The 23,677-nt window shown below is 43.1% G+C and overlaps 1 protein-coding gene across 5 annotated transcripts in view; it reads left to right on the top strand.

Moving 5' to 3' along the window:
* Positions 1–23,677, top strand: part of LOC105279301 (neurobeachin) — a 181,837-nt gene that overhangs the window by 56,854 nt on the left and 101,306 nt on the right. For all 5 annotated transcript variants that reach the window (XM_026969861.1, XM_026969860.1, XM_026969857.1 and 2 more), the window contains exon 2: positions 5,824–5,928. In XM_026969861.1, the coding sequence (XP_026825662.1) occupies positions 5,824–5,928 (105 nt within the window). The remainder of the gene's footprint in view (positions 1–5,823; positions 5,929–23,677) is intronic.

The following is a 23,677-nucleotide window of genomic DNA, read 5'->3' as shown; positions in this document are numbered from 1 at the left end:
TCCCTCGTGCCGATATGTAAATACGGCCGATGGAGATCTCGCGGAAGTCTCTCATCGGAGAGTACATGGAACACAGTGGACCGTATCATCCGGCGATTGAAATGCAGATCCCGATGTAGATTAATGATGTACCGAAGTAGATGCATGCTTGCCGATCCGCCAAACATGCTCGTCCGCTCTGACAGAAATGATGTAATGGTCGCGACCCTCGAGACACCCATAAGATGATGTACATGTGGACGTCTCATTGTACGACCATTTCTATACACGTTCCCGTGAAAATGCAAATTTATGCTTGCGAAGACAGTCGTGCTAATCGTCTTTACATTGTCGGATCTCCGGAATTCTGAGACTAAATTCTCGGATTCTGATTATTTTGCGTCTGATGCCAACTTTTAAACTATTAAATACTACAACTTTTATGATCATGTAAAATTTTCACGAAATTTGTATTAACATTCGTAATATATTTATTATCGTCTTTAAAACAAGACCGAAGTATGGCATGTATTTTCTTCGCAGAGAAAACCATTTCTCTCTCTCTCTCTCTCTCTGGATTAATTTTTTCATAAAAAATTAAAAGCTCTGTTATCCTCTGTGAATGTAGAAACGCAAGGAACAGTGACATCTCCGGAGGAAATGGAGGGAATCTTAAATTTCACAAACAGGATTGTCACGTTTCTCAAGTAACTCGATAAAGACTTTCTGCGTAAACAGTACGAGTGCTGTTTCCCATCGTGCGTTGCGAATAACGAGACGGACTTCTGTTACAACTCGCGAATCGATATTCCAGTAAAATTTATTTACGCCCACACTTTGCATCGAAGGTTGTTACACCGTGTAGCAGGGTGTGCCGTAATAAATTTCGCTTTAACGATCTAAGGAAAGCTGCGAGCTGAGTTATCAAGTTTCAGCTGCGGAACAACTAAATTGAGTGGAAATAACTACGCGTGGCAATTGTCATCGAGTATACCGTTGAATCACCGTGTCGCAACACATGGGAAATACATAATTGCAATTCTATTTGCACAACAGCTTTCACGGTGACATAAAGCTACAGTTATTTGGCTAACATTGCGATGAAACATTTCGTCGATGCTAAAGAAGGAAAGCTTTTCAAATATGACGTGGTCGATATAAAAAATATCGTACTCTCCAACTTTGCGATTACATATATAATTCTGCTGAATGATTTCGAAGCCGATAACGCAAATCCCTCGGCATCCGAAATTAAAAATCAAAATCCAGGAAGCTTCTACTATAAAATTTTAAATCTCTCGGTTTCGAAGAAATCGTGGAATCGAAAATGTGCAAATTAGGTATACGCTTCGCTTTGCGCGGCAAAGCTGTTTTTCGCAAAGAGATATGTAGCTGCAAAGGCGAGTGGTATCTAATTAGCGGTCAAGTCTGCCAGTCGACCTTAATTCACCGGTTGAGGCTGCCTTTTCGCCTTATTCGTCTGTTCTCTCGGCTACACGTAGGGGAGACCGGGGCTCGTTGGCACAAGAGGCAAGTTGACATTGCGTTCAATTAATGTATTTGTGGCAAAAAAAACTATAAGAAAGTTATTTCAAAATAACTCTTTCATAACGTAGATACTTTTCTCAAAATTTCATTTAAATAAAAAAAGTATTATAATAAAAACAAGGAACATTCTGATTCAAGAGCAGCCAAGTAAATTTTTGAGCATTTCAAACTTTCGTATTAATATTCTTTAGCTTGAGAGAATAAATCTAAGTATCGCATTATTAGTTAAAAGAAATGTTTCTGTTACTGTTAGCACATGTTATTTTGAATAATGACAATAATTATTTATAATAAAATGATTTAAATCAAATGTATGTAGAGCTGGGGTACGTTGGCTCATAGCATTAGGTTAGGTACGTTTATGTATTGTTGCTGTGTGAGAAGTGAGAACATACCTACGATCCTACGATTGCTATAGTATTTAGAAGTGATACATAAAAGTGATACATAGAAGATTAATTGTAAGTAACTTTATATGTGTATAATATGAGACTGCTAGAACAATTCTATGCGTGTATATAATAATGTAACCTCAAATCTAATTGTAATTGTTGTAATTATCGACGCATAGCCAACTTATACCGTGATGTATGTCAATTTACCCCACTATCGGGGCAAGCTGGCTACAATGCAATACGTTCGTATCTCACTCATTACAAAAAAACTATGCAGTATACAGGATCGTTTCTGGCATGAAAATGTAGAGAAAGGTTTGCTCTATCATATTAGTACAGTTTCATTATTATAATTAGTTGTTTAAAGAGTCGAATGACGAAATTATAAAAATGGTGCCAACGAGCCCCGGTCTCCCCTATCTATAGAATGTCGTTCAACTGCAAGAATTCGTAGCATCGTTTTCATACGAACGCTCTACATGTTTTGCGTGGCCGTGTGTGTGCATTGCAAAAGAGACGGAGCCTAAAAGGAATCGATGTAAACTCGAAAAAGAATACCTAACACATGTGCGATATCCATACATAAAATTTTGCAAACGTATCTTTAAAAAACAACTACTAGTATTATGGAATATTTTATATATCTAATATTTACCAGAATAAATTTACATTGAAAATATAAAAGGTATTTCTGGGATTCAATTTAAAATGGAATATAGCTTGTATGTTTAACGGAAAAAAATTGGATCGTTTAATCACGAAATTTGCTGAGACTCGGAAGGGGATACGGGCACACATTTCTTTTGAGAAAGCAATTCGGTTTGATGATAGAAAAACTGCGGATCGATTCCTCCGCGTAGGGAAGGATGTTTCTTTTTAAAACATCGCACGACCATCCTCTCGATTCCCGGCGCATGGGCTGTTAAGATTCGCGCGAGTGATATGGGTCATTCGAGAGATCGCTCTGGCGGCATCGTGCCCTTCTATCGGCAGTAATAGCGCTCCACTTTTGCCCCTCCGCCGCTTTCCATTACGTGGAGACTTATTTTCCTCGAGGGATGAACGATTTCCGGAAACGGCTGGCACGTGAGAGTGCAAGCGTTGAACTGCGCGTTACGTCGCGTTCTCTATTTCGGTTTTTCTGCACGACGCACGCATGCAGATCGTCTAGCATTACACTGCACATTTGCAATAATATAAATATGTCTGCTCACTTTCGTTATTCCGATCATGCAACGTACTTTGGTCGGTGTCATTTTTCAACAGAAGACAAAAAAGAAAACGATATTTTTAATCACGCGTTTTTTAAATTAATTTCACTGCTATTAGAAGCGCGCATGATTAAGCAGTACTTCGGCCGAAACGATTTTAATTTTCGGTGATAGGACAGTCGGAGGAGGTGCTGCGCACGTGAAATGCAAAAGAATTAAATTAAATTCCAGACGGAAGTGGCATTCATGTTCTTGGTGCATCGCTTACGCGAGAATGTAATTGCGTTGTAAATAGTTGAAAGCGCGCCAAGCGGCTGTGCCTTGAAAATTTTGTTTTCTCGCTTTATACCGTTCCAATCTAATATAACTGTCCATATATGTGTACATGCACATGGCAAGCAGAGGAACAGAGAGGAGAAAGAGAGACATTGAAAGGGAAGTAAGAGGGAAGGAGAGAAAGAGAGCCACGGTAAAATTCTATTATCCAAATATCGATAGAACGAAATATTCGTCGAAAAGCAATTGATCCTCTCGCCAATAAATGTGCCGCGGATAATTCGATATAAAAAAAATATTTCAATACGGCAAACTCGACCTGAAAGCCGAATGAAATTTATCACAACGGGATTACACAGTGTAGTTTTTACAGAGGAACGAATTTTTTCGCAACCAGATCACTCGTTCCATTGATTGTTTGCAAATTTTCTTGTTCGTCGATACGATCGCGTGACGCATCGTGACGATCATCGTCGAGTTACGCTTCCGCGAGACTTTCCGCGTCGTGCTAAACGCAATGAAACTTTCGCTAAAATCGTCGTTGCGTTTAGCCACCAAAGTTACCGGATTGAGTCGGCGAACTTCATCATCTCGTTACGCACGGGCACTCCGCATGCTTACAACGAGTCATGAAAAAAACCCGGGATAAAAGCAAGGAGATGCGTGTACTCGAGTCTGCCGAACATAAAACCGTGTCGTAACGATTCCACTGCACCGATATTCAGTTTTACGTGCCAACTTCACCGGCGCCAACAGTGAGTATTAGTTACGAGTCCGACAAAGGACGAAACATCGGTTCTCGCGGAAAAACGAGCGAAAAAGCGAACGGAGAAACGTCCGCTTCCTCGCGCGGCCTCACAGAAGAATAGTTTTCGGAGTGTTCTTTCGGAGTGCAGAACCGGACGCTTCTTTTTTCCTCGTGGTGCTAACCAATCTCCAACTTATAATACAACTCCTAGCGGAAAGTGGTTCCTAAAGGAAAGCTGCGAGATCCGAAACGCGCTGTTCGATCGAGAATAGGGGGCAGGGGAGGCGAGATAAGCGCCGTTTTTCAATTGCCGGAACAATCGATTTTATAAATGTATCCTGCGTAAGTCGTGAATTTTTACGAGCAATGAACGCGCGCTCGTAAAGATTGGCCATGACCGGGAGAGCCGTAGACACGACCGGAGGAATTCATGATCGATACCGGTACGAACGTTTGAAAGAAAACGCACAGCGGGAGGGAAAGTAAAGGTCGGACGAGGAGAGACCAGGGGGGCGAGCGAGTGAGATACTTCGCCGGAAATTACGCTCTCTCCGCGGAGGCGGCGTTTCCGGTTCAACCAGATATATACGTAAGAGTCGCTCTCCGGCAGGAGAAAGAACCGCAAGCGGACGTGGACCGTAAACTCTTCTCGTGTCCGAAATGTTTTGTCTGCCGATTTTGCTCACAGAAACATGTCGTTACTACGCGACCAATCGCAATCCAATACGCGCGTAAAGCGCCGTTAAATGACGACTGTACGAGTCGGAGTAGAATATCGAGGAATATAGGTGGGACACTGAGTCGCTCAAACGTAGGTCGCGTAAACATTCAGCGAAAGATTTTTCAATAACTGCAAACGTAAAAAGAAAATATGTATGTCATGTCATTTTTATTGCTCTTTTACGCGTGATACACAAACAGAATATCGTAATGCCGTTAGAAAGATGCGACACATATGTCATTATAATCCGATGCAAATCTCCGCTCGCTTCCGCATGCACGCATAATACAAAACGTCGATATTTATTCATTTTATGCATATCGTTCAAATCGGATATTGTTTTTCAGTTACGGACATATTTAATGAACCGAGAAATTTCATACGAAATCGATGTAGCGCTCGACTGGCGGGAGAGGGAAAGGGAGGGAAGACAAAATGAACATGGAAAACTGCGATTATTAATATTAATAACGCTGCCACGAGATGATCGGTGGCTGTTTGCCAGAACAATTTTATTTGTTTATACCACCCGTTGCATTGCCTAGGTCGGATTTTGTTATAGTAAATTATAGTTATATAAACGGAACAGCGTTACGTGAGCATTCGCTTGGTATAGATCCGGCTATCGAACAGCGAGGCTTTCAGTTAACAGCGTTTCCGTGATTAAATGCTGACGATACATGCACTTCCTCTAGCGAATTTCCGATCCGCTTGTATCCAGAATTACCGCTATAATAATTATTATACTATCCCGTACATATATTCAGCCGTATAAAAGAAGACCAATAATCCAGCACAAAATGAACAACTTCGCTGTCGCCATTGTCACGAGATGCATGATATGTATACATATACATTCACACATACATACATACACATATAGAGCGATCGTATATTTGTCCATCTTCCATTTTTATTTTAACACACTTCCATTTTTATGTGCAGCTCGTGGGCGGCGAATTCGACATGGAGCTGAACTTCGTGATACAGGACGCGCAGAACATCAGGCACATGCTGGAGCTCCTCGATCATTGCCCGCCCAATCTCCAGGTAAGCGAGCGACATGACGTCCAAAACTAGGTCGAATTAATTACTCGCGGAAAATATCCGGCGCAATCCGAGAGGGATGAAAGGTACACGCGCGCGCGCACACACACACATGAGCGGATGCGATACCCCACGATATCGGGTAATTGAAATTGAGAATCCACCATCTATACGTGTGTGCGGCGCGCATTTTTACAGATTCGCGAGAGAAGCACGTTGAGATAGAAAAGTGATTTCTACGATCCTCGGGTATCATCGAAGCAGACTCGAGTTACGCTATTGCGTCTAAGTTGATCGAAGTCTCAAACTACTCAATCTTCCCCTTGTTCCGGCGGTTCTTGCCGATGGATTGCCGTTTATATCGATTTATAAGATTTCTCGTTTCCCGGCACTCGTTTCCTTTTATTTCATTTCATTTCATCATCTCCATCAATGCTTTCGATATTCTACACATAGCGAGAGAGAGAGAGAGAGAGAGAATATATATATTGCTTTAATTGGCTCATTCAGTTTCATGCGATTGTTGATCTGAAGCAAAAATAATAAGATCCATCAAAGATCGGCAGTCAAATTTTCAAATAGTCAAAATTCAAGATGTATAAATTCATAATATATAGTCACACAACATAAAGTTTCTGAATTCTATATCACAATATTTTACGACTTTAAATAAATAACAGTGATTCTGGCGAGACTATTTAGTTCACACATACGCAAACGCGCTCGCGTATCTAAATAATATTATATTCACTGCAGTCTCAACTCCGCGGCTGACTCTACGGAGAGACTTACTACTTCGCCCGTTGCTCCGTGTCGCAATGGGGTAATTCTACTTCACTTCTGCTGAGTGAATTATCGTCGGCGTTGAATAGAAGCGATCGATAATATGCGTAGCACACACACACGGTAATTAAAGTTATGCGAATAATTCATATTTTCTTTCTCTCTCTTTCTCTTCTTTTTACGCAGAATTTTGCAATCCCCCGGCATAAAGACGATAGGAAGGAAAACCGTCAAGTAACGAGGTGCGCGTTTGAGTTCGTGGTTTTCTCTCCTCGCGTTTGCCACTCCCTCGCCACCCTCACGTGGAAAAAGAGCGCACGACGTGGAACACGCACAATCTCGGCACACAAAAAGATCCGGAATCCATTACGCGGCAGATTTTTTCCAGGGACGAGTGCGCGCGTATGACGTTGTCATGGTATTTTCTTTTTCCCTCGATCACGAAAAGCACGAGATTTATCATTGCTTTGAAGCGTCCTTCACGTCCTCCGCTTCGCGTGTCTCGCGAAGCATCCGAACGCGAATCGATTCGCTGACGAAAAAATACGATCTCACGCGGTGTCGTGTCGTGCTGCGCTCGTCAATAAAAAGATCGTCCGTTGTAATCCGATCAATGCTGATCGATTTGAATGCACATCGAGTGTTGACATTTAATAACTTGCCGGCCGAATGGTAATTTGTCAAGATATTATTGAGATAAATTGAAGGCATAAATTGCCTAGTACATTTCGACAAATTGCGCGCGAATTCTGATCACGAAATGATTAATTTCCCCCATTCGATGTCGCATTAATTGATAGCAGACAGATAGATAGACAAGCAAATGTTCCAGTTGCTTTATGTTTATTAATGATTTGATCCCCAACTTCCATTTCACGTGATCTGTAAACAACAAATATCGCGCATGGAAAAAAGTGGATTAAAAACAAATATGCACAATCATACAGTCCGCGGAGAGAATATTTGAATTGATGATTTTTTAGCCTGTTTTACGCACGTTTTACGAGTTTTACAACTCGGATCGTCGCGTTTGCGCGCTAGTATCTTCTATCAGATACCGAGCGGGCAAAGGACGTGTTCTCCTAGGTGCAAAGATTAGGGCGGAAAGGGCTTCCGCAAAAAAGCACCATCTACTGTGTATCTTCGAAGTTCGTGCAGTGCCCGGCTTCGTTAAAAGCGCCGGGTGACTCGACGGGCCAGGAAACTAAGGACGGCGAACTTTTGTAAATAATAGCAGGTCCTTAGCCGCCGTGTCGGCCGGAGAGAAAATCCGTTTACGCTTTCGTCGCTGTTCGCGAACTCATACACGACACTTGAGCCGTCGTCGTGGCGAACTTTCACGGCGCGTGAAAGTAAATAGAAATTTAAACTAGATGGATGGAACCGACGAAGTTATGAACATTCTGCTCCCTCGCGCTGATCTTTCGCGGTCGCCCGCTCCGCGTCTCCGCGTAGTCAAAATAACGGATCACCGTGTGCCGGACGTGGTGTTTCAAATCCAAATCAGATTTACGTGAACTCATCGTGTCTCCGACGAGAGAAGGAAAGCGAAGGAAAGAAATTGCGGCCAGGCCCGCCCGGCCAGAAGAGTTCTCCGTGCTGTGTGTTGCGATTTACGCGCGAGCTGGCGAGACGCCGTATCTGGCAGCTGTTGCTCAGATGAGAATTAATCTGTACCGTGCACAGGCTGGAAACGCCCGTTTCGGTGCGCCGGGATCGCCGCATTGCAAACGTTAAGATGCACTTGATGGCATGAACGCAAGAACGCGAGTTCCGCCTGTTATATGCAGAGAGCTGTGCCATTTATGTCGTTTCTCTGTCATGTGCTCGTTTTTAATATAATATAAATTTAATATAAATATATTTGAAATATAAAAATATAATATACATAAATCTTTAATATAAATCTGTCGGATGTAATCGTGCCAAATATTTTCAGTTCTGATATTAAATATTTCTGCGAAATTTTAATTCGGAAGTTAGGTTAACAGATTGAAAGTAATTGACGTAAAACAAAAGTGACGGTACTTTCTATATATAATATAATCCTGTGCGCATGCATAATGATAACGCTCGCTTTAATAACGGCTGATATCAGTTACTGATCGATTTCTGATGTCCCCATGGCCTCCAGCTCGAGCAGCAATCTGAAATGTTAATGCTATTAAGAGAGTTTCCGCGTTGCTATATTCGATCGTATCCTCCACCGTGTCTAGCTTCCCTCTTTCGCGGTAAATAACTAACAAAGTACATATGAGCGCATACATATATATACCGAATGTCCCAAAAGTAGCGGTCCATAATTTCAGGAAAGCTTCTTTGGATTACAAGTTAAAATTCCGCTCAAGCAAAGTTTGCTCCAAGTTAGATGTGAAATATGAATATTACATATCTGCAGTCGCAAATTTCACAGAAATCCTTTACCTCCCAATCGCTTACGAACTTCAACGTCGTCGATGACGTCGATGAAATATCTTCCCGTGCCTTTTCTCTCGCTTTAGCTTTAATGCCCGCCATTAAGACACGTGTCGCTGAATTTGAAACGTGCTGTACGTATTTCGCGGTACGTTCAATAGATCCATCTATCTTTCCGAGATCTAAGCCAAGCATAATGGACCGACGTAATGCTCGGAGAAGCGTATTCTATCTAAATCTCTAGCACTTTTCTCCGTTAGGAGATCTTTTAGTAGACGAATATCCTGCGGGATCCGCAAACGAAGCGACGACCGCGTTAAAGAGACACAATGCAGTTTGAAAGTGCCATTTGCGACGCACTCGTATTTACGTCACTTTGAGAAATCGACCGAAAGCTTTTTAAATGAAGAGCTCCCTACAGTCCTCTCTCTCTTTCTCTTTACATACTTTGCTTTTATACTTTCATGGAACATTTCGCAAATCTTCGTCTTATGGAGATCCGTGGACCTCCAAGAACAATAGCATGACTCAAATATTTTCCGCGAATGAGAATAAATGCGGCAAGATTACATAAATACGATTTCTGATCTCGCGATTTGATTAATATTCAGAAAATTGCTCTGACTCGATTAATTTCTTTCGAGAAAGATGGGGTGAGAAAGGATGCATGCGTCCGGCGTTCGATAATAAAGAATAGAGGATCAAATTAAATTTTCAGCGGCGTAAAGCAATTTCGCTATTCGCGGATGAAGATACGGACACGTGGTACGCTTCCGAAGAGGGAGATTAAAATGGATGAGACACCGTCTCGAAGGGAAAAGATCGGATAATGTGGGCGTCTTCAATCGAGTGTTATTTCAAGAAATGGCAGGAATATAGAGGTTGAGACATTCTTTTTGACATACTGTTATTTACGGTTGATCGGATACACGTCAAATCGAATTACTCTGTTATCACCGACTCGTTCAAAAGAACGCGACGTCTCACCGGTTGCAGTATAAAACTCATTATAACAGTTTTTCTCCTCTCTTTATACCATATATTTCAGCACGTAGGATGAACACGTAAACGTCTCGAAGAATTTCTATCAATCCATTTCTTGGAACTTGGAAAATCATATATGATAAATAATAAAACGATATAGAATAAAATCAATGTGATTGGGCATGTCAATAGTTTCGTTGTTTGACGGCAATCGAGAAAAAACTTTTGCATTGATGTCATCAATTTGTAATGTTTTTGAAAAATATAAGCAAACATTGGAAAAACGGCGCCTTTAGTTTTGCAGAATAATACAATGAATAGCCATTTCATGTTATAAATGCATAGTAGGCGTAAACAAGAATATCCGTTTTTCACTGCGCAGAATGCAACAGCGATTTGCAACGAGAATCACAAGCGTTCGCGAACACGATTTCATTCGGGTATTATGTCGCATTGTTATTTTGATGAGATGCAGAGTCGGATTAACTGTTGGCGAACATTGCACTTCACATAAAATATTTTACGCGCGCATCGCAAAAATCTATTTTATATTTTTGGAGAATTATATGAATTATTAATCCGCAATTCAATCAAGAAATAATAATAATGGACATTAATGCAATGAGAAAATAAGCTAAAATATTGCTTTCGTAAGCGCATTTTCGCAATTTTACAAGTATGATCTTATCGATCATTTAAAAATTAAATTGGGTAGAAATTTAGAGAAAAGTGGAGAAAAGGAGAAAACGTGCGTGCAGTATTTAAAACTTAGATTTATGTATCTACATACGTAACAATTATCTATTTCGTAACGTATTCATAACTAAATGAAATCTAGCGAGAAATATTAACATTACTCATACTACGCTTAATTGCCTACTAAATATTACGGAGGATTATTAAAGCGAGTGCCCGTAGCCTTTAGAATTTTGGACCCTATTACTTCCAATTGACAGACTCCGAACTTTCATTAGATTTCATTACATCCCTATATATCGCGTTCTATTCAGTTTACGGACTATTAACAGTGTTTAAACATAATAACTTGGATATTGCTACCCCGTTCACAGCCTTCATAAATTGCGAGAAGAGTTTATGGATGCTGCTACTGTACCAGATATTGTAGGAAATGCATATACGTTGTAATTCCTACGAATATGTCAGTACTTTCCCATTTGTGAGAAAAAACAAACTAACGTTCGATTGTCCAACGAGCAACCATTTGTCAATACTTTTCAAAAAGGAAATCCGAGCGTGCACGCGTTCGTAGAGAAATATAAATACTCCTCGATTCATTGAATGTGACGCATGGGAAAAGATCTTCATCGCGTATATGAAACAAAAAAAAGAGAGAAAAAGAAAATATTTAAAATAATATGTAAAAATACATAAAATATATCTGAAAAAAGCAAGAGGCAATCAAGAAACGAGCAGCGCGTATGCATTACCGAAGAGGTGCGCGAAGCCAGAATTTTCAATGGTACTTACGAAATGAATGTTTTCCTAAGGCGTTGCCAAAATCAATATGCCAGCGTGATATTGACAGTGCATGCGTTTCTGTTTACGTTGTCCGATCAATTCGGGTCAACAACAGTATGACAAATAAGGCCACAGTGTCAGCTGCGGAATCACGGTGCAATTCTCGTACTTGGGAGCAGCGCTCTCCGGACACGAATTTCACGGATTACCGACGTTTAATTCATTTATAAGCGGATCCGCAATGGTGGGTAGCGTCACCTAATCGCGTATCATTACCGCGGAGAATTGCGTACAATTGCACGCTGAATAATTCATGTTATTCGTAGACGAACGGAATCAACGATTTCCACTCGTGCCGATCACCGATCGCACGAGCATCGAAGATCAATGGCGGAATTAAACGTCAAATATTAATGCGATTGGTCGTCGAATCACTGTGTGACACAATTAAGTGGGAAAGGCCTCGTCCGCTTCCGCCTCGCTTGAAATGCAGACGCATTTGTTGCGCAGTCGGAACTATAAGCACCGTCGAGCGCATTGCGCATTTCATATGGATCCACGCTGGCAAATTACCGTAGAGATTAGTTCATCGCCATCGGTTCAATTATTATTGTATTGTGTGCGCGAATATCGTGTACAGTTCAAAGGGAACCACTATATAGTATCAGTAATCAGTAACGTATGTCTGTATGTATGCGATACGCATATGTGTCCGGCTTTTATTAAACTGATCGATTTATGATTTTGTTAGGTCGGCTATCGCGATCACGTGTTATCTTTATGATTTTCAGAATTTTGTTTTATGACAATTCCAGCCTAGTAAGTTGAAAGTATCAATTATTGCAATAATATCAATAGAAAGAGAGTGCATATATAATATTCTTTCCAATAATATTTTCCAACGTTCGCGTAACGCAATCATAAACGATTCTTTGTGCGAATTTCTGGTAACGCTAAAAATTTAGTAAAATAATATGCAACGTGAAATGTTATTTAACATCCATGATTTTACAACAAATTAATTTTAAATTTCCGCTTTTATATATACAATGCATATCGTTCAAAAGAGTCTTCGCACAAGGGACTCGCTCGCTGTTATCTCCCTCGTCAGAGAACTCGCTTTAAGTTTAAGGATATTTCGGGCGTCTAGATAGGAGGAGACTCGCGCGCGAACTAAAGGCAAGATTTCGCCTTTCCAAAGATAGGTATCTTACAGTTGATGAGAACACGGCGCTGCGTCCCGAAAGGGTTGGCATGAAGGCGCGCCTTTATACGTGCAGTACGAACTCGGAAAATTATACTCGAAATACAGATTATACAATAGATCCCAGAATGCAGTTTCATGCAGCACACGCGTGTCTAATTACCGTACGTCACGCGGAGACAAAAACGTCCACGATTTTGCGCTGAACGGTTGCGGATTGCGAGGAATTTAACGAGGATGCCGTTTAAAGCTCCAAGCAAGATCGCCGCGATCGAGTGGCGGTTTTAGCTCTCTCCCTCTCTCTGAATCCGTCGATTATGTTACCCCGTGCTCGCGTTACGGCTACAATTACGCGTGCACGCGCTCGCGTTGCACGCTCGGCCACGTGTGAATATTCTGGGTTATTAATCCAGCCGGGATATTAATCCTGTTTAGCGGCAATGATAATGCTGACACTTGCGCGACGGTCATGACGAATTATTCATGAATCTCTTACGGTGCGATTCATCCCGGCGAGTCGGCGTCGTAACGAGAGCGTCACTCTCATGAGGACTATCGATCGAAGTTTATTCCGCAATTCATGTTATTTCATGCCGGCCCCACAGTAACCGGAAAAGGAAATTGGATAAATCGATGTTACCGTACATAATGGTTTGAAATAGACGCGATAACTGAAAAATACGATACACGATAGAGAGGCCAATTGTGCATTTCCGAGCAATAAAGAAATCCGCTCTCGCGATTGCGGCGAATTTTACAGTCGACATATTGGAAAATTGAAAAATAAACGCGATCGATATCGATATGATTGTTTAAGGTAAGTAAGTGAAAAACTATCGAAAAAATTAGAAAATTAAGTGAATTTATCACCTTGTGAAATTTCAAAAATCGCTTTTGGATCTATGTCAAATTGACTTTGCGTCGGTTGAAAATATTTATGTGACTTGGGGACGTCGAAAGTTCCAGAGAAAGAAGAGACAAAGTTATTTTCCACTGCTGAGATATATTATTAACAATCGCGAAGAGGAGTAGGCGGTTCGAGTTTTAAAATGGAACAAAGTTCTCGCAACGTTTTCAAGAAGTTATGCTCGCGGCTGATACGCGTTGGCCAGCCATATTTCTATAAAAATTTCATCGGGAACTTCGCCATACATCACGCAGCATGTGTGCCTGTATTTTCCCGGAAGGAAATGATTTCTTGCCGCGTAACCGTAAATCCTATACACACCGTGGAAAATATTTGTGGTAAACTAAACAGTCAATAAATGTTGCATCAGTAATATCGAAAAAATATTTTTCACGCACGAAGGTAACCGGCAATGAAGAGAAAACGCGATATTTTTCTATCCAATGCAAATTATTATTGTTCAATATCGTCGTAGCGTGCTATGAATTTTGCGTTGCCGATATATGCGCTCGCTTCCCATTTATTAACACCGTTTAGAAGAAAAACATCCATATCCGATTGATAAACATTCTCACTCTAAATTACAGTATTCCCAACGAATTTGGCGAACAGTCAACGAGCTTTTTTCGAACGGCGCAACAGACCACTCGATTTTCGAGTTTTCATAACTGCACCGCGTGGGGTGGTACAAATCGACTCTCCCCCTCGACCGGAACGGTTTTTCCGTTCGATTCCATCGAACGTTCGTCAATCTCCATACGAGTACGCGTGGAACGTGCAGACGAGCGCGCGATCCGCGTACGAAATATCCGCGGGATGAAAGTGAAGACAATGAAGTGATCGAGGGTGGACACGCTTGAGCGGAGATTCGAGATGTGTCGTTACGCCACTGCGTGAGTAGAATATATTGATTTATTACGACCCCCCGTCCGCCCCGATCACACCGTCGTCACCGTCGTCGTTACCGCCCCATCCGCCTCTTCCTCTCTAGATTTCTCGTCTCGTAGCTTCCAACTGCGCGCACTCAACTCCTCTGTCTTCGATTGTGCGGGTCCTCGTTCCTTGCCTACTTCCCTCCCTCCCTTCCTTCCTCCCTGCCGCCTTTCTTCGCCGAGTTGTACTTCAACTGCGATTCACCTCTATCGGCGCGTTCCGTTCGTGCGACATCCGCGAGGGCGGGGGACATTATTGTCCCCGGTATTGACGATGTCGGCCTTGTTATGCACGGACTCCGTGCATTGATCCGCGCGGGGATATATCCATATCCACCCCCGCGGCCTGTCGGCGATATTATGCCGCGTGACGAGGCATCATTCCGCTCCGGAATTTCTTCTCGCAAGCTGTCGGAGGTGATGGCAACAAACGCAATGCTACATGAAAATCGTTGGACAGTATCGTTTAATGCCGCCCCGCTGATGTTCGATGCTACGTTTTCGGCGAGTAATGGCTCGAATGCAGCTTGATACGCGAAAAGAAACAGCCATTAGTTCTTCCTTTACATTCTTCGCAAATTGCCGCAGCCGAGTATCGTATCGGCGACTGCAGTGCGACTTAATTCGCGAACAAATGGAAATTAAGGTAATGGAGTGGGTAATAAATATAAGCTCTCTTGCTCCCTCTTTCTCTGCCTCTCCTTCCTTTCTCTCTTATCATGTAAATTGCTTCTCCAGGTCCGTACTTCCCGAAAAGTAATCAGTGACGAGCGTTCGCCGTTCGAGTATCGCTAAACAAGACGGTCCTTTCATTTCCGATCTGTCCGTGGAGCTGCATGGAAAACGTCGATTTTCCGCGCGCCGAGGGAGACCGTGAAAAAACTACTCGTGTCGATAGCCATGATGGCAACCACCCACATCACGACTAGCAATATCGCGAGGATTCTATTCAAACGCTGAAAATCGTCGTTCTACGAGCGTCTAAACATTCCGTGTATGCAATCGAGCCTGTGCAATTGTGTTCCCGACGTGGAGAACTCGGGAACTCGCAGCGGAAAATCGAGAATTCGCGAGATACTGTCGACGAAGATCACATATTACTATCTTCATACGTGCGAACGTACTTCCGGAGCAGCGTGATAACAAAAAAAGTACAAAATATTAGCGCTCTGCCACCATCGTTCCGCGCGCAAATGCGTTCCATTTGTCTTCCGGTTATTTCGTTGGCAACAGTTTAGTTTCATCGACCACTACGTACATTCGACGCTTAATCGACGTTTATTGCGGCGAGTTCGGCGAGCTCAATTTTCGTCAGGAGCGCTGCACCGCACAGCGATGAAAGAGAGTAATTAAAAAAAGTACAACGCGCGAGGGAAACGACGGTTCTTTCTCGCGAATATAACGGAGAAATTAACGGAAACCGTGTAGCCCCAATGCTCTTTCAGCTTAGTGATATAACTGCCGGGGGCAGAATAAGAACACACTTAATGTTTCGGCGGGGGGTGGGTACGAATAAGGCAAGGCGGTCTAATATCATTTGCATCAAAAGACGTGTAATGGCTTATCGGCTCTTTATTACGCGCTCAAAGCCCGTTTCGTGTAAGTAAGACAAATGAGTATTAATGAGGAACAATTCGTCGTGATTTGCGCATCGTCGTCTCAAAGCGCACCGCAGCAGGAGATAATGGAGGTGCGGAGGGAGGCATCAGCATGCGAGATAGCAGTGCGCGATGGCGATCCCTCAGATGAAAAATGAAAACTAATTGGATAAGGATCGCGAATGGGAATGATTCCGGCGAAAATGCAAAAGAACGCAACAAAGTCCGAAGCACACGGATGCAGCAGCTTAAAAACAGCGCGCGTAACGTAACGCGGGATTCGTGAGTTATTCATGGGCCGTGGTGCGTTCCATTTTCGCGAACGCGCCGGGACGCTGGACCTGGTCGGCTAAACGGAGAAGAAAAATGCACCGGAAAGAAGAATGCGCGCGATGGCATTTGCGAAGCTGAGACCTCACTGCTAAGGGCGGTGAGGGTGAAGCTTTAAACATTGTTCGCATAATATTCGCCGGCGTAATTCCCGCATAATTCCCTCCCCGTCATCTGCAGCTGTCTCATGACTCTATGCACCGTAACGTGAGCACATCTCAACAGGACGATTTTCCACGATCGGTAATTTTGGAGAACCATGTGGAGGTGAAAAGATACTCCGAGAGGCAATCATCTCTCTCCGCTTAACGAAGTCTACTCTCGAAGCAAAGGACGGACTAAAAAAAATTGCATAGAATCTATGAGCTCTTAATCCTCCCTGTAACGAGTAATCGAAGTGTATCGATCGATGCGAACGGAAAAATGGCAATTTCGTCCACGATCGTCGATACATACGCAGCTCAGAGAGGGCTAAGCCGCTACGTCGATATGCTGATGAGGATTTAGTTCCACATCACGCTCCCATGACGTTGTACTCGTCGACGTAAAGGGAGAAACGATCCAGCTAGAAAGGAAACCACCCCCCGTTCCCCGGTACTCCGCTTTGGCGATGCATTCTGGTGCTGGGGCATCCTCTCGCATCCTCGCCCCCTTCGCCGCCACCTTGCTCCGATCTACTTGTCCTTTCCGTCGACGACGACACTTCGCGACTTGCGTCGATCCATCGCGCTGGAAAATTATTCCACAGAGGGGTGCCGGCAGCACTTTGCCGCTCTCGACCAAGTCTCTCGTGGCACCGATCGTGTGATCCCGAGGCGAATCGGATGAGCGGAGAACGCGACCCAAGCTGACGTCACCGTCGATAACTTAGAAATTTCCGTTCGGGCTGCACAGCCTCCGAGGCACTGGCCCGGAAAAGCGCGAGACAGAGGGCTTTACGGCGTTTAACGGGGAGTTAAAATTATCGAAGCGTCTGTCGCTTGTTCGCGCTATCGATCTCACCTGCACACGTGCGCGAGCGTGCGGTATACCGGAATGCGCGCGTGTGTTATGTGCCATCATGCAAAATGTGCATACGGCTAAGTACGCGACGCGCGTTTTATTTATGGAGCGCCCATGCGCTTTCGACAGGCTAAATCGCGAAAGGGAATACGTAAACCGCGGATGTGTCGGAAATACGTCGATTTTGCAACGTTGAACATTTCAACACCAAAATGTTCTAGTTAAATGGGCTATTTTTTAAATATTGTACACCATTCACGCACGGCATTCACGGTGGCACAACAGATCCCCATAAACGATATGAGAATCAATATCATTCCATTTTGTAGCACACGCGCAGAGATGGCTAAGGCCTGCTTATATATTTGCCTACACTGAATATTGGCTCACGGCTTTTGAAGCCTGAAATTTCCGGCATTTCGTTTCGCGTACGTATCGGCTACATCGCGACGCAGGAAATACTTTTCGTCGAAATGCTCACGCAATAAAAAAAAACCATATTGCGTACCGATTCATAAATTCCATTGCATTTACCGCGCGCATAGCACCCTGAAAATCCTTATCCATAAAAAACGTGGTCTAAAACGTTCCATTACGATATCGCGAGAAGTGAAAGAGAGCGGTATGAGCATTTTGCGTAATATGTATAAAAGGTTCTTCGCAAACATGTCTGGAATCCGCATGTGTTTTAAATATTATTTCATGCACAAATAAAATTTATATTGTAGAGTATTGCTACCACATATTTCGCAGAATATTTATGAATTCCAGTATTTCCATAACCTAGCTATTTTATATAAAATGCTTTTTTCTACAAACACCTGATACTTCATAAAAGAATATTTCATGAGACTGTTTCATAAAAGAACTAAAGTCAGAAAAATACGACATAAATTTAAATGTAAATTAATTAAATTAATGACAGAATAATGATTGACGTTTTGTATACTACGCGTACCGTAGAATGTAATGAAGCAATAAAATTGCTGGCAGTGCTTCATTTCGCACTATTCAACGCAAAAATCATAATGTATAATGCTCGCATACGCGCCGGTTAAAAAACAATACATCATCATTGCGCATTTATTTTCTGCACGCTTGCGTTCATATCCGGTCAACAGATAAATCGTTACTTTCTTCATCGCGACAAATGAAGATTAATGAAAGATCGTGAATGATCGATGTTTTAACAATCATATAATCAATATATTCGATGGGAGCGACTTGATGAAAATATTTCATAAAATTGCAGCGCCCGTCACAGCACGAGTTATTCCGATTTTGCGCTGTGATCAACGTAATTGGAAGTAAAAAACATTTATCGGCGTTATAAATCAAATTCGCGTTTCAATAAAATCGCAAACATTGAAAATTTCGCGGAACGGGGAACGTGACAGGGAACCCGCGCAGCGAGATTATACGCGAGCCACCGAAACTGGAAATACGAACGAGACGAACGCAATCTGGTCGCCGTCCGATTAGGACCCATTACGATCGACTTATTGGAAACGTAAAGCTTCAGTTTTCATCGAAGAGGCGGACAACGGCTTTCATTTACTTCGCCTTCGTCCAGACGAGCGTCTTGACCCGTGCTTCGATCATGCCCGGCGCTTTATTGCCAATCAGAGACCGGCGAGAGAAATGGTGCTCGTCAACTCGCGAACGAAACGAAGTGGAAATTCCAACGCGGAAGTGATATCCACCATTCTTTCCTTGCCTCCTTGTGGCGCACCGATAAAAGCGACAAGTACCTACGTCCTGTACAACAGCCGCTTTTGATCAAGACTCGAAGCGGAGAGCCCCGAACACACGCACAGCGCACTCTTGATCGCAATTCAGCCTCATGCAGTATATTCACGTACGAGACAATACAATACACGTCGTGACAATATTCAGAAATCTAAAGAGATATAATGATTTTTCAGAGATGCGCGTTTTAATCTCGAACAAACTGATCGACGAATCCTCCCTTTTAAATAGAGTTATTTCACTATGTAAGTCTCTTTTCCTTTCTCTCTCTCTCTCTCTCTTCCTGAATTTTCGAAGGCATCCTGAATTTGCGAAGGTGAATTATTTCGGGCACGCGAAACACTCCGTCTTGCGCGGTTTTAATTTTCTACTCGACCCGCGGTACATCATCGAGATTTTACAACAGCAACGGCGGTTCCCGGCGTAGCCGGGCTCTACCGATCGTTACGCGTCGCCGCACAAAGAGATCCACATCGCCATTCTGCTCGGCCGCTTATTTCCCTTTTTATTTTCCCGCGAGAGTCACGTATATCCCGCATGTTCGATTGAGCCGCGAGAAACAGCGGCAGCGACGATGACTCACCCCCGGGCGACAGCTACCCTGTGTACAGCTGCGCGAACCCCGCCCTTGTATCCTATGCCCGTTGTCGGCGATGGACTTAATTAATGTCGTTTTATCACGCGTCCCTTTCACGTTCCCGATCTCTCATCCTCCTCCCCCGTCAATTTCGAGTCCGTCAATACGTTGTGTCCGTTTTAATTCAATGTGCGCCGCTCTGACGCACATCTCGAAATAATAATCCATTGTACCAGCCACGAAAGTCGCTCGTTACGTCAGACGTTGCCTTGGTGATCGCGGTACAGCGGAGAGAACTTTTCGTTACTATTTGCTCTGAGGGTACCTTCGCTTCCTTCGAACGTGGAAGCTGCCGGAAAGCTCTCGGGTTCGGTTCATCCGATTTTCCCCGGAAAGTGTGAAAGCAACTAAGAGAAGAGGAAAAAGGAATGACTGCAATTACAAACATCCGAGCGAATGGTAGTCAATACTATTGCTATTGTGATCGACGATGCGCCATTTAACGAGCATGAACATATTAGCAGCGTGCCAATTTTACCGCACATTCTACGCATTCCGACGAAGCGTTCACGAATCCGACCACGCGGACGGTTATTTTCGAGGCAGAGCGAAAAATTATTATTATTAGAATTATTCGGTTCCATCCACGCGATCGAAAGGACACGCGCCTGCCGAACTTCCTGCCTCGCCAACCAAATTTTTCGACGCATGAAAAAGGAAGTATCTCATGTTAACCCTTTGCCCATGTTCGAGCGTTGCTTCCCTTGCCGTGATAAATTTCGAGCGCATAAATCGCTCGCGCGATGACGTGCGTCCATTCGGCCGGTGAATTTCGGGCGATTCCGTGCTGAAGTGCCGTATATACACACACCGGTAATCTCATAAAACTGCAGTACGTCAAATTACTGTCCGGATAACTCGCCGTCGACGGGAAAGAATTTGCGCGTAACAGCGTTACTCAACGTTGCAGTCGAAATTCTGCGCGCCGTCGCGTGCGTTGTGTAACGAGTAACGACACGTTACACAACGATAATCTAATAACGTGATTGCGCGCGCCTGCCTCGAACTCGTCCACGGCGAAAAATCTCCTGTAAAACTATCCCTTTTCGGCCTCTCGGACATCTCTTCCACCGCGAACGCGTAAACCAAAAAAAAAGATCCATTTCAACGCGAAAGAGTAATGCTGACGTGCTTCCTGACGTACAAGAGCGAGGTGATGGACAATTACGTCGCGGTCAACCGCAAGACGTGACAGATAATATCCGCTGAAGGAAACTTCCGTCCAGATGCCGGTACTCTATCACTGGACCGATACATCAAGCCTGACCTGCTGAAACTTGGGGGCAGTTCGCTCATTCACCCGGGACGAGCGCTCGTCCTTGCGCGCGGAGGGCCATCTGAGACGGAAACTCGTTGCGCGAGAACTTTAAAATGCATCGTGACATCGGCGGACGTTCCCGAGGGTGATGATCTCAGGGGACCGTTGCTTTATTCGTGTCGCGCGTGAAGTAACATTTCAATCCGAGGGAAGTCGATGCCGCCGAAGGATCCGAAGATCGAGACACCCCATCGTGCGCACCGCGTGCGCGCTCGTCAACGTACGCGGAATCGTGAGTAGAGTTCAATCTTATTTGGGTTTATCTCCATAAATCCCTGTTAAATTTTGAACGTGCGAGATCTCGGAAAGGCTGTAGAAAGACCGTACGCGGTCGAGGGGTAGGTACCAGAGACATTTCCATCCGTTCTGAGATTGACTGGAGGGTGGGCGCGGAGTGAGATCTGCGAAAGCGCCGTGGAGGAAACGTGGTGCGGGAAACCGCAACGAAATTTTCTGGCATGGGATGAGAGAAGCCGAGCGAAGGCTTTATGGTTTCGCCCTTCGTGTATATCAGCCGTATCCCCGGGATTATACGGAAAAGTGAGTTTGCTCGGAGAAGTCTCCCGATAGGGACGATGCCGCGACGCAAGTCCAAAGCCGATCGCGATCGATTCATCGCCTAAACGGATGTAGCAGCACGAGGGTAAATTAGGATATCGATCGGTTTGGTGACAAATGTTAACATGGCGGCACGCGTACCGCGCGATCGTTAACGTTTTTCTCAGCCATTAGCGATTTGTTCTAATCGCAGATAAAGAAGATACGTAATGAAGAAGATTACTGGATAAATTAGTCCAATTCGGAGGAAATATATTTTACTTGAGGAAAACATGAAGTTAATATTTCTCGTTAAGAATTGAAGAATGCAGGAAGCGTGATTATATGCACGATTAATAAAGAAGATGCGAGACACGCGGATGATATGCGACAAATATAGATCAATCACGATTTAGTTATCAACTTACCAAGCCATTGGTTTCGTGCGCGATATAAGAGTCAATCTCCCGTAAGGGTCTTTTAAATAAGAACACGAGCCATTAGGCCCGTAAATTGCTCGGAATATTTTCATGCGCATCCTTACGTGACACGTAATGATCAAGGGAGAGTAACGACGATTGCAAAATGATTGTTTCACAATATAAAAAGCGGATACATTGAATGGAGATGCGCGGTTCTATGTTAATACTAATATACACACGCCTGCGAGGAGGAGAATACTTTGAAGGGGACGAAATAAATTTTGATGAATAAATTCAAAATCTTGCGTTTTATTGAACCATTCCCGATACTTTTTTGATCAGTAGTATACCAATTTGTGTATAGAGTTTAGCAGAAACTTATGGATATACGTAAAGTATGACAAATTTCCTTAGTTTGCGATACATCGTACGGCCAAGTTTCTGAAAAACACATCAATCCGCATCTCTCTTTCTCTGTCTCTCACTCTCTCTTCCTCCTTCCGTTCTTGCGCGATACTCAATATATATTGCAGTAGTTTATAAACTTCCCACTTACCCAGTTAACAGGAAATCGATTGCAATCCAATCGTAGAATTCCTGTAATTAACTTTGCTCATCGTCGCAGATAATTACGATATTTATATTATCCATTCTAATTTGGATCAAACAATACAAGCGCCTTCCAGCTAACATTAATGTATCTAATATCATCTCATTCCTGTTTTTAGAAATAATGCAAATGACAAATTGATCCTGTCTGCAAAACACTTAGCCGTCGAGCTCCTTTGACTTATTAGCGACGTAACAAAATTACTTTTCTGGCATTTGCCAGTACTATGTTTCCTGAGAACAATACAGTGACATAGTGACACTAAGCGAAGCTTTTACTTATGTAAATTAAAGTATTTTTAACCAGCCAAGTGCTGTTCCCGAGAGAAGTCCTCTACAAATGAGTACCCTATGCGCGAAAGTTTCGCTCATCCAACAATAACGTTTCTTATTGGAAACAATTGCGTTTGCGAAGTTTTTCATATGTTTCTCGACCAACAAAATCCACACTGTGCGTATGTATATGCGAATTTTTTAAATATTAATACAATGTAATTATAATAATACGCTATATCATTTAACTCGCTAAAGCTGTGCAAGTAAGTAAACCTATTATACGTTGTACAAATGCACATGTAATTACTTATACATATAAAAAAATCATTACTTTTTTTAAATCAAAGATAAATGACGGTATTCGGAAACAAAGCCTTGATCCAAGTACACGTGACTGCATTTCTTAACATCCTGTCACACATTTTCGAGAGAGCCGGTCGTCATTTTAAAAGGCCGCTTTCCGCGTCCGCGCCAGCGGTTTCAATTAACCGAGATAAGAGAGAAATTTGCCGACTAAATGCATCTACCCTGTTTGCGAAGGAACGCCAATATGCTTACACGTTTCTGTTC

The sequence above is a fragment of the Ooceraea biroi genome, chromosome 5 (genome assembly GCF_003672135.1).
Source record: "Ooceraea biroi isolate clonal line C1 chromosome 5, Obir_v5.4, whole genome shotgun sequence".
NCBI classification, from domain to species: Eukaryota; Metazoa; Arthropoda; class Insecta; order Hymenoptera; family Formicidae; genus Ooceraea; species Ooceraea biroi.
Note: the sequence above shows the minus strand (reverse complement) of the source record. Positions and strands in the feature narration are given on the sequence as shown.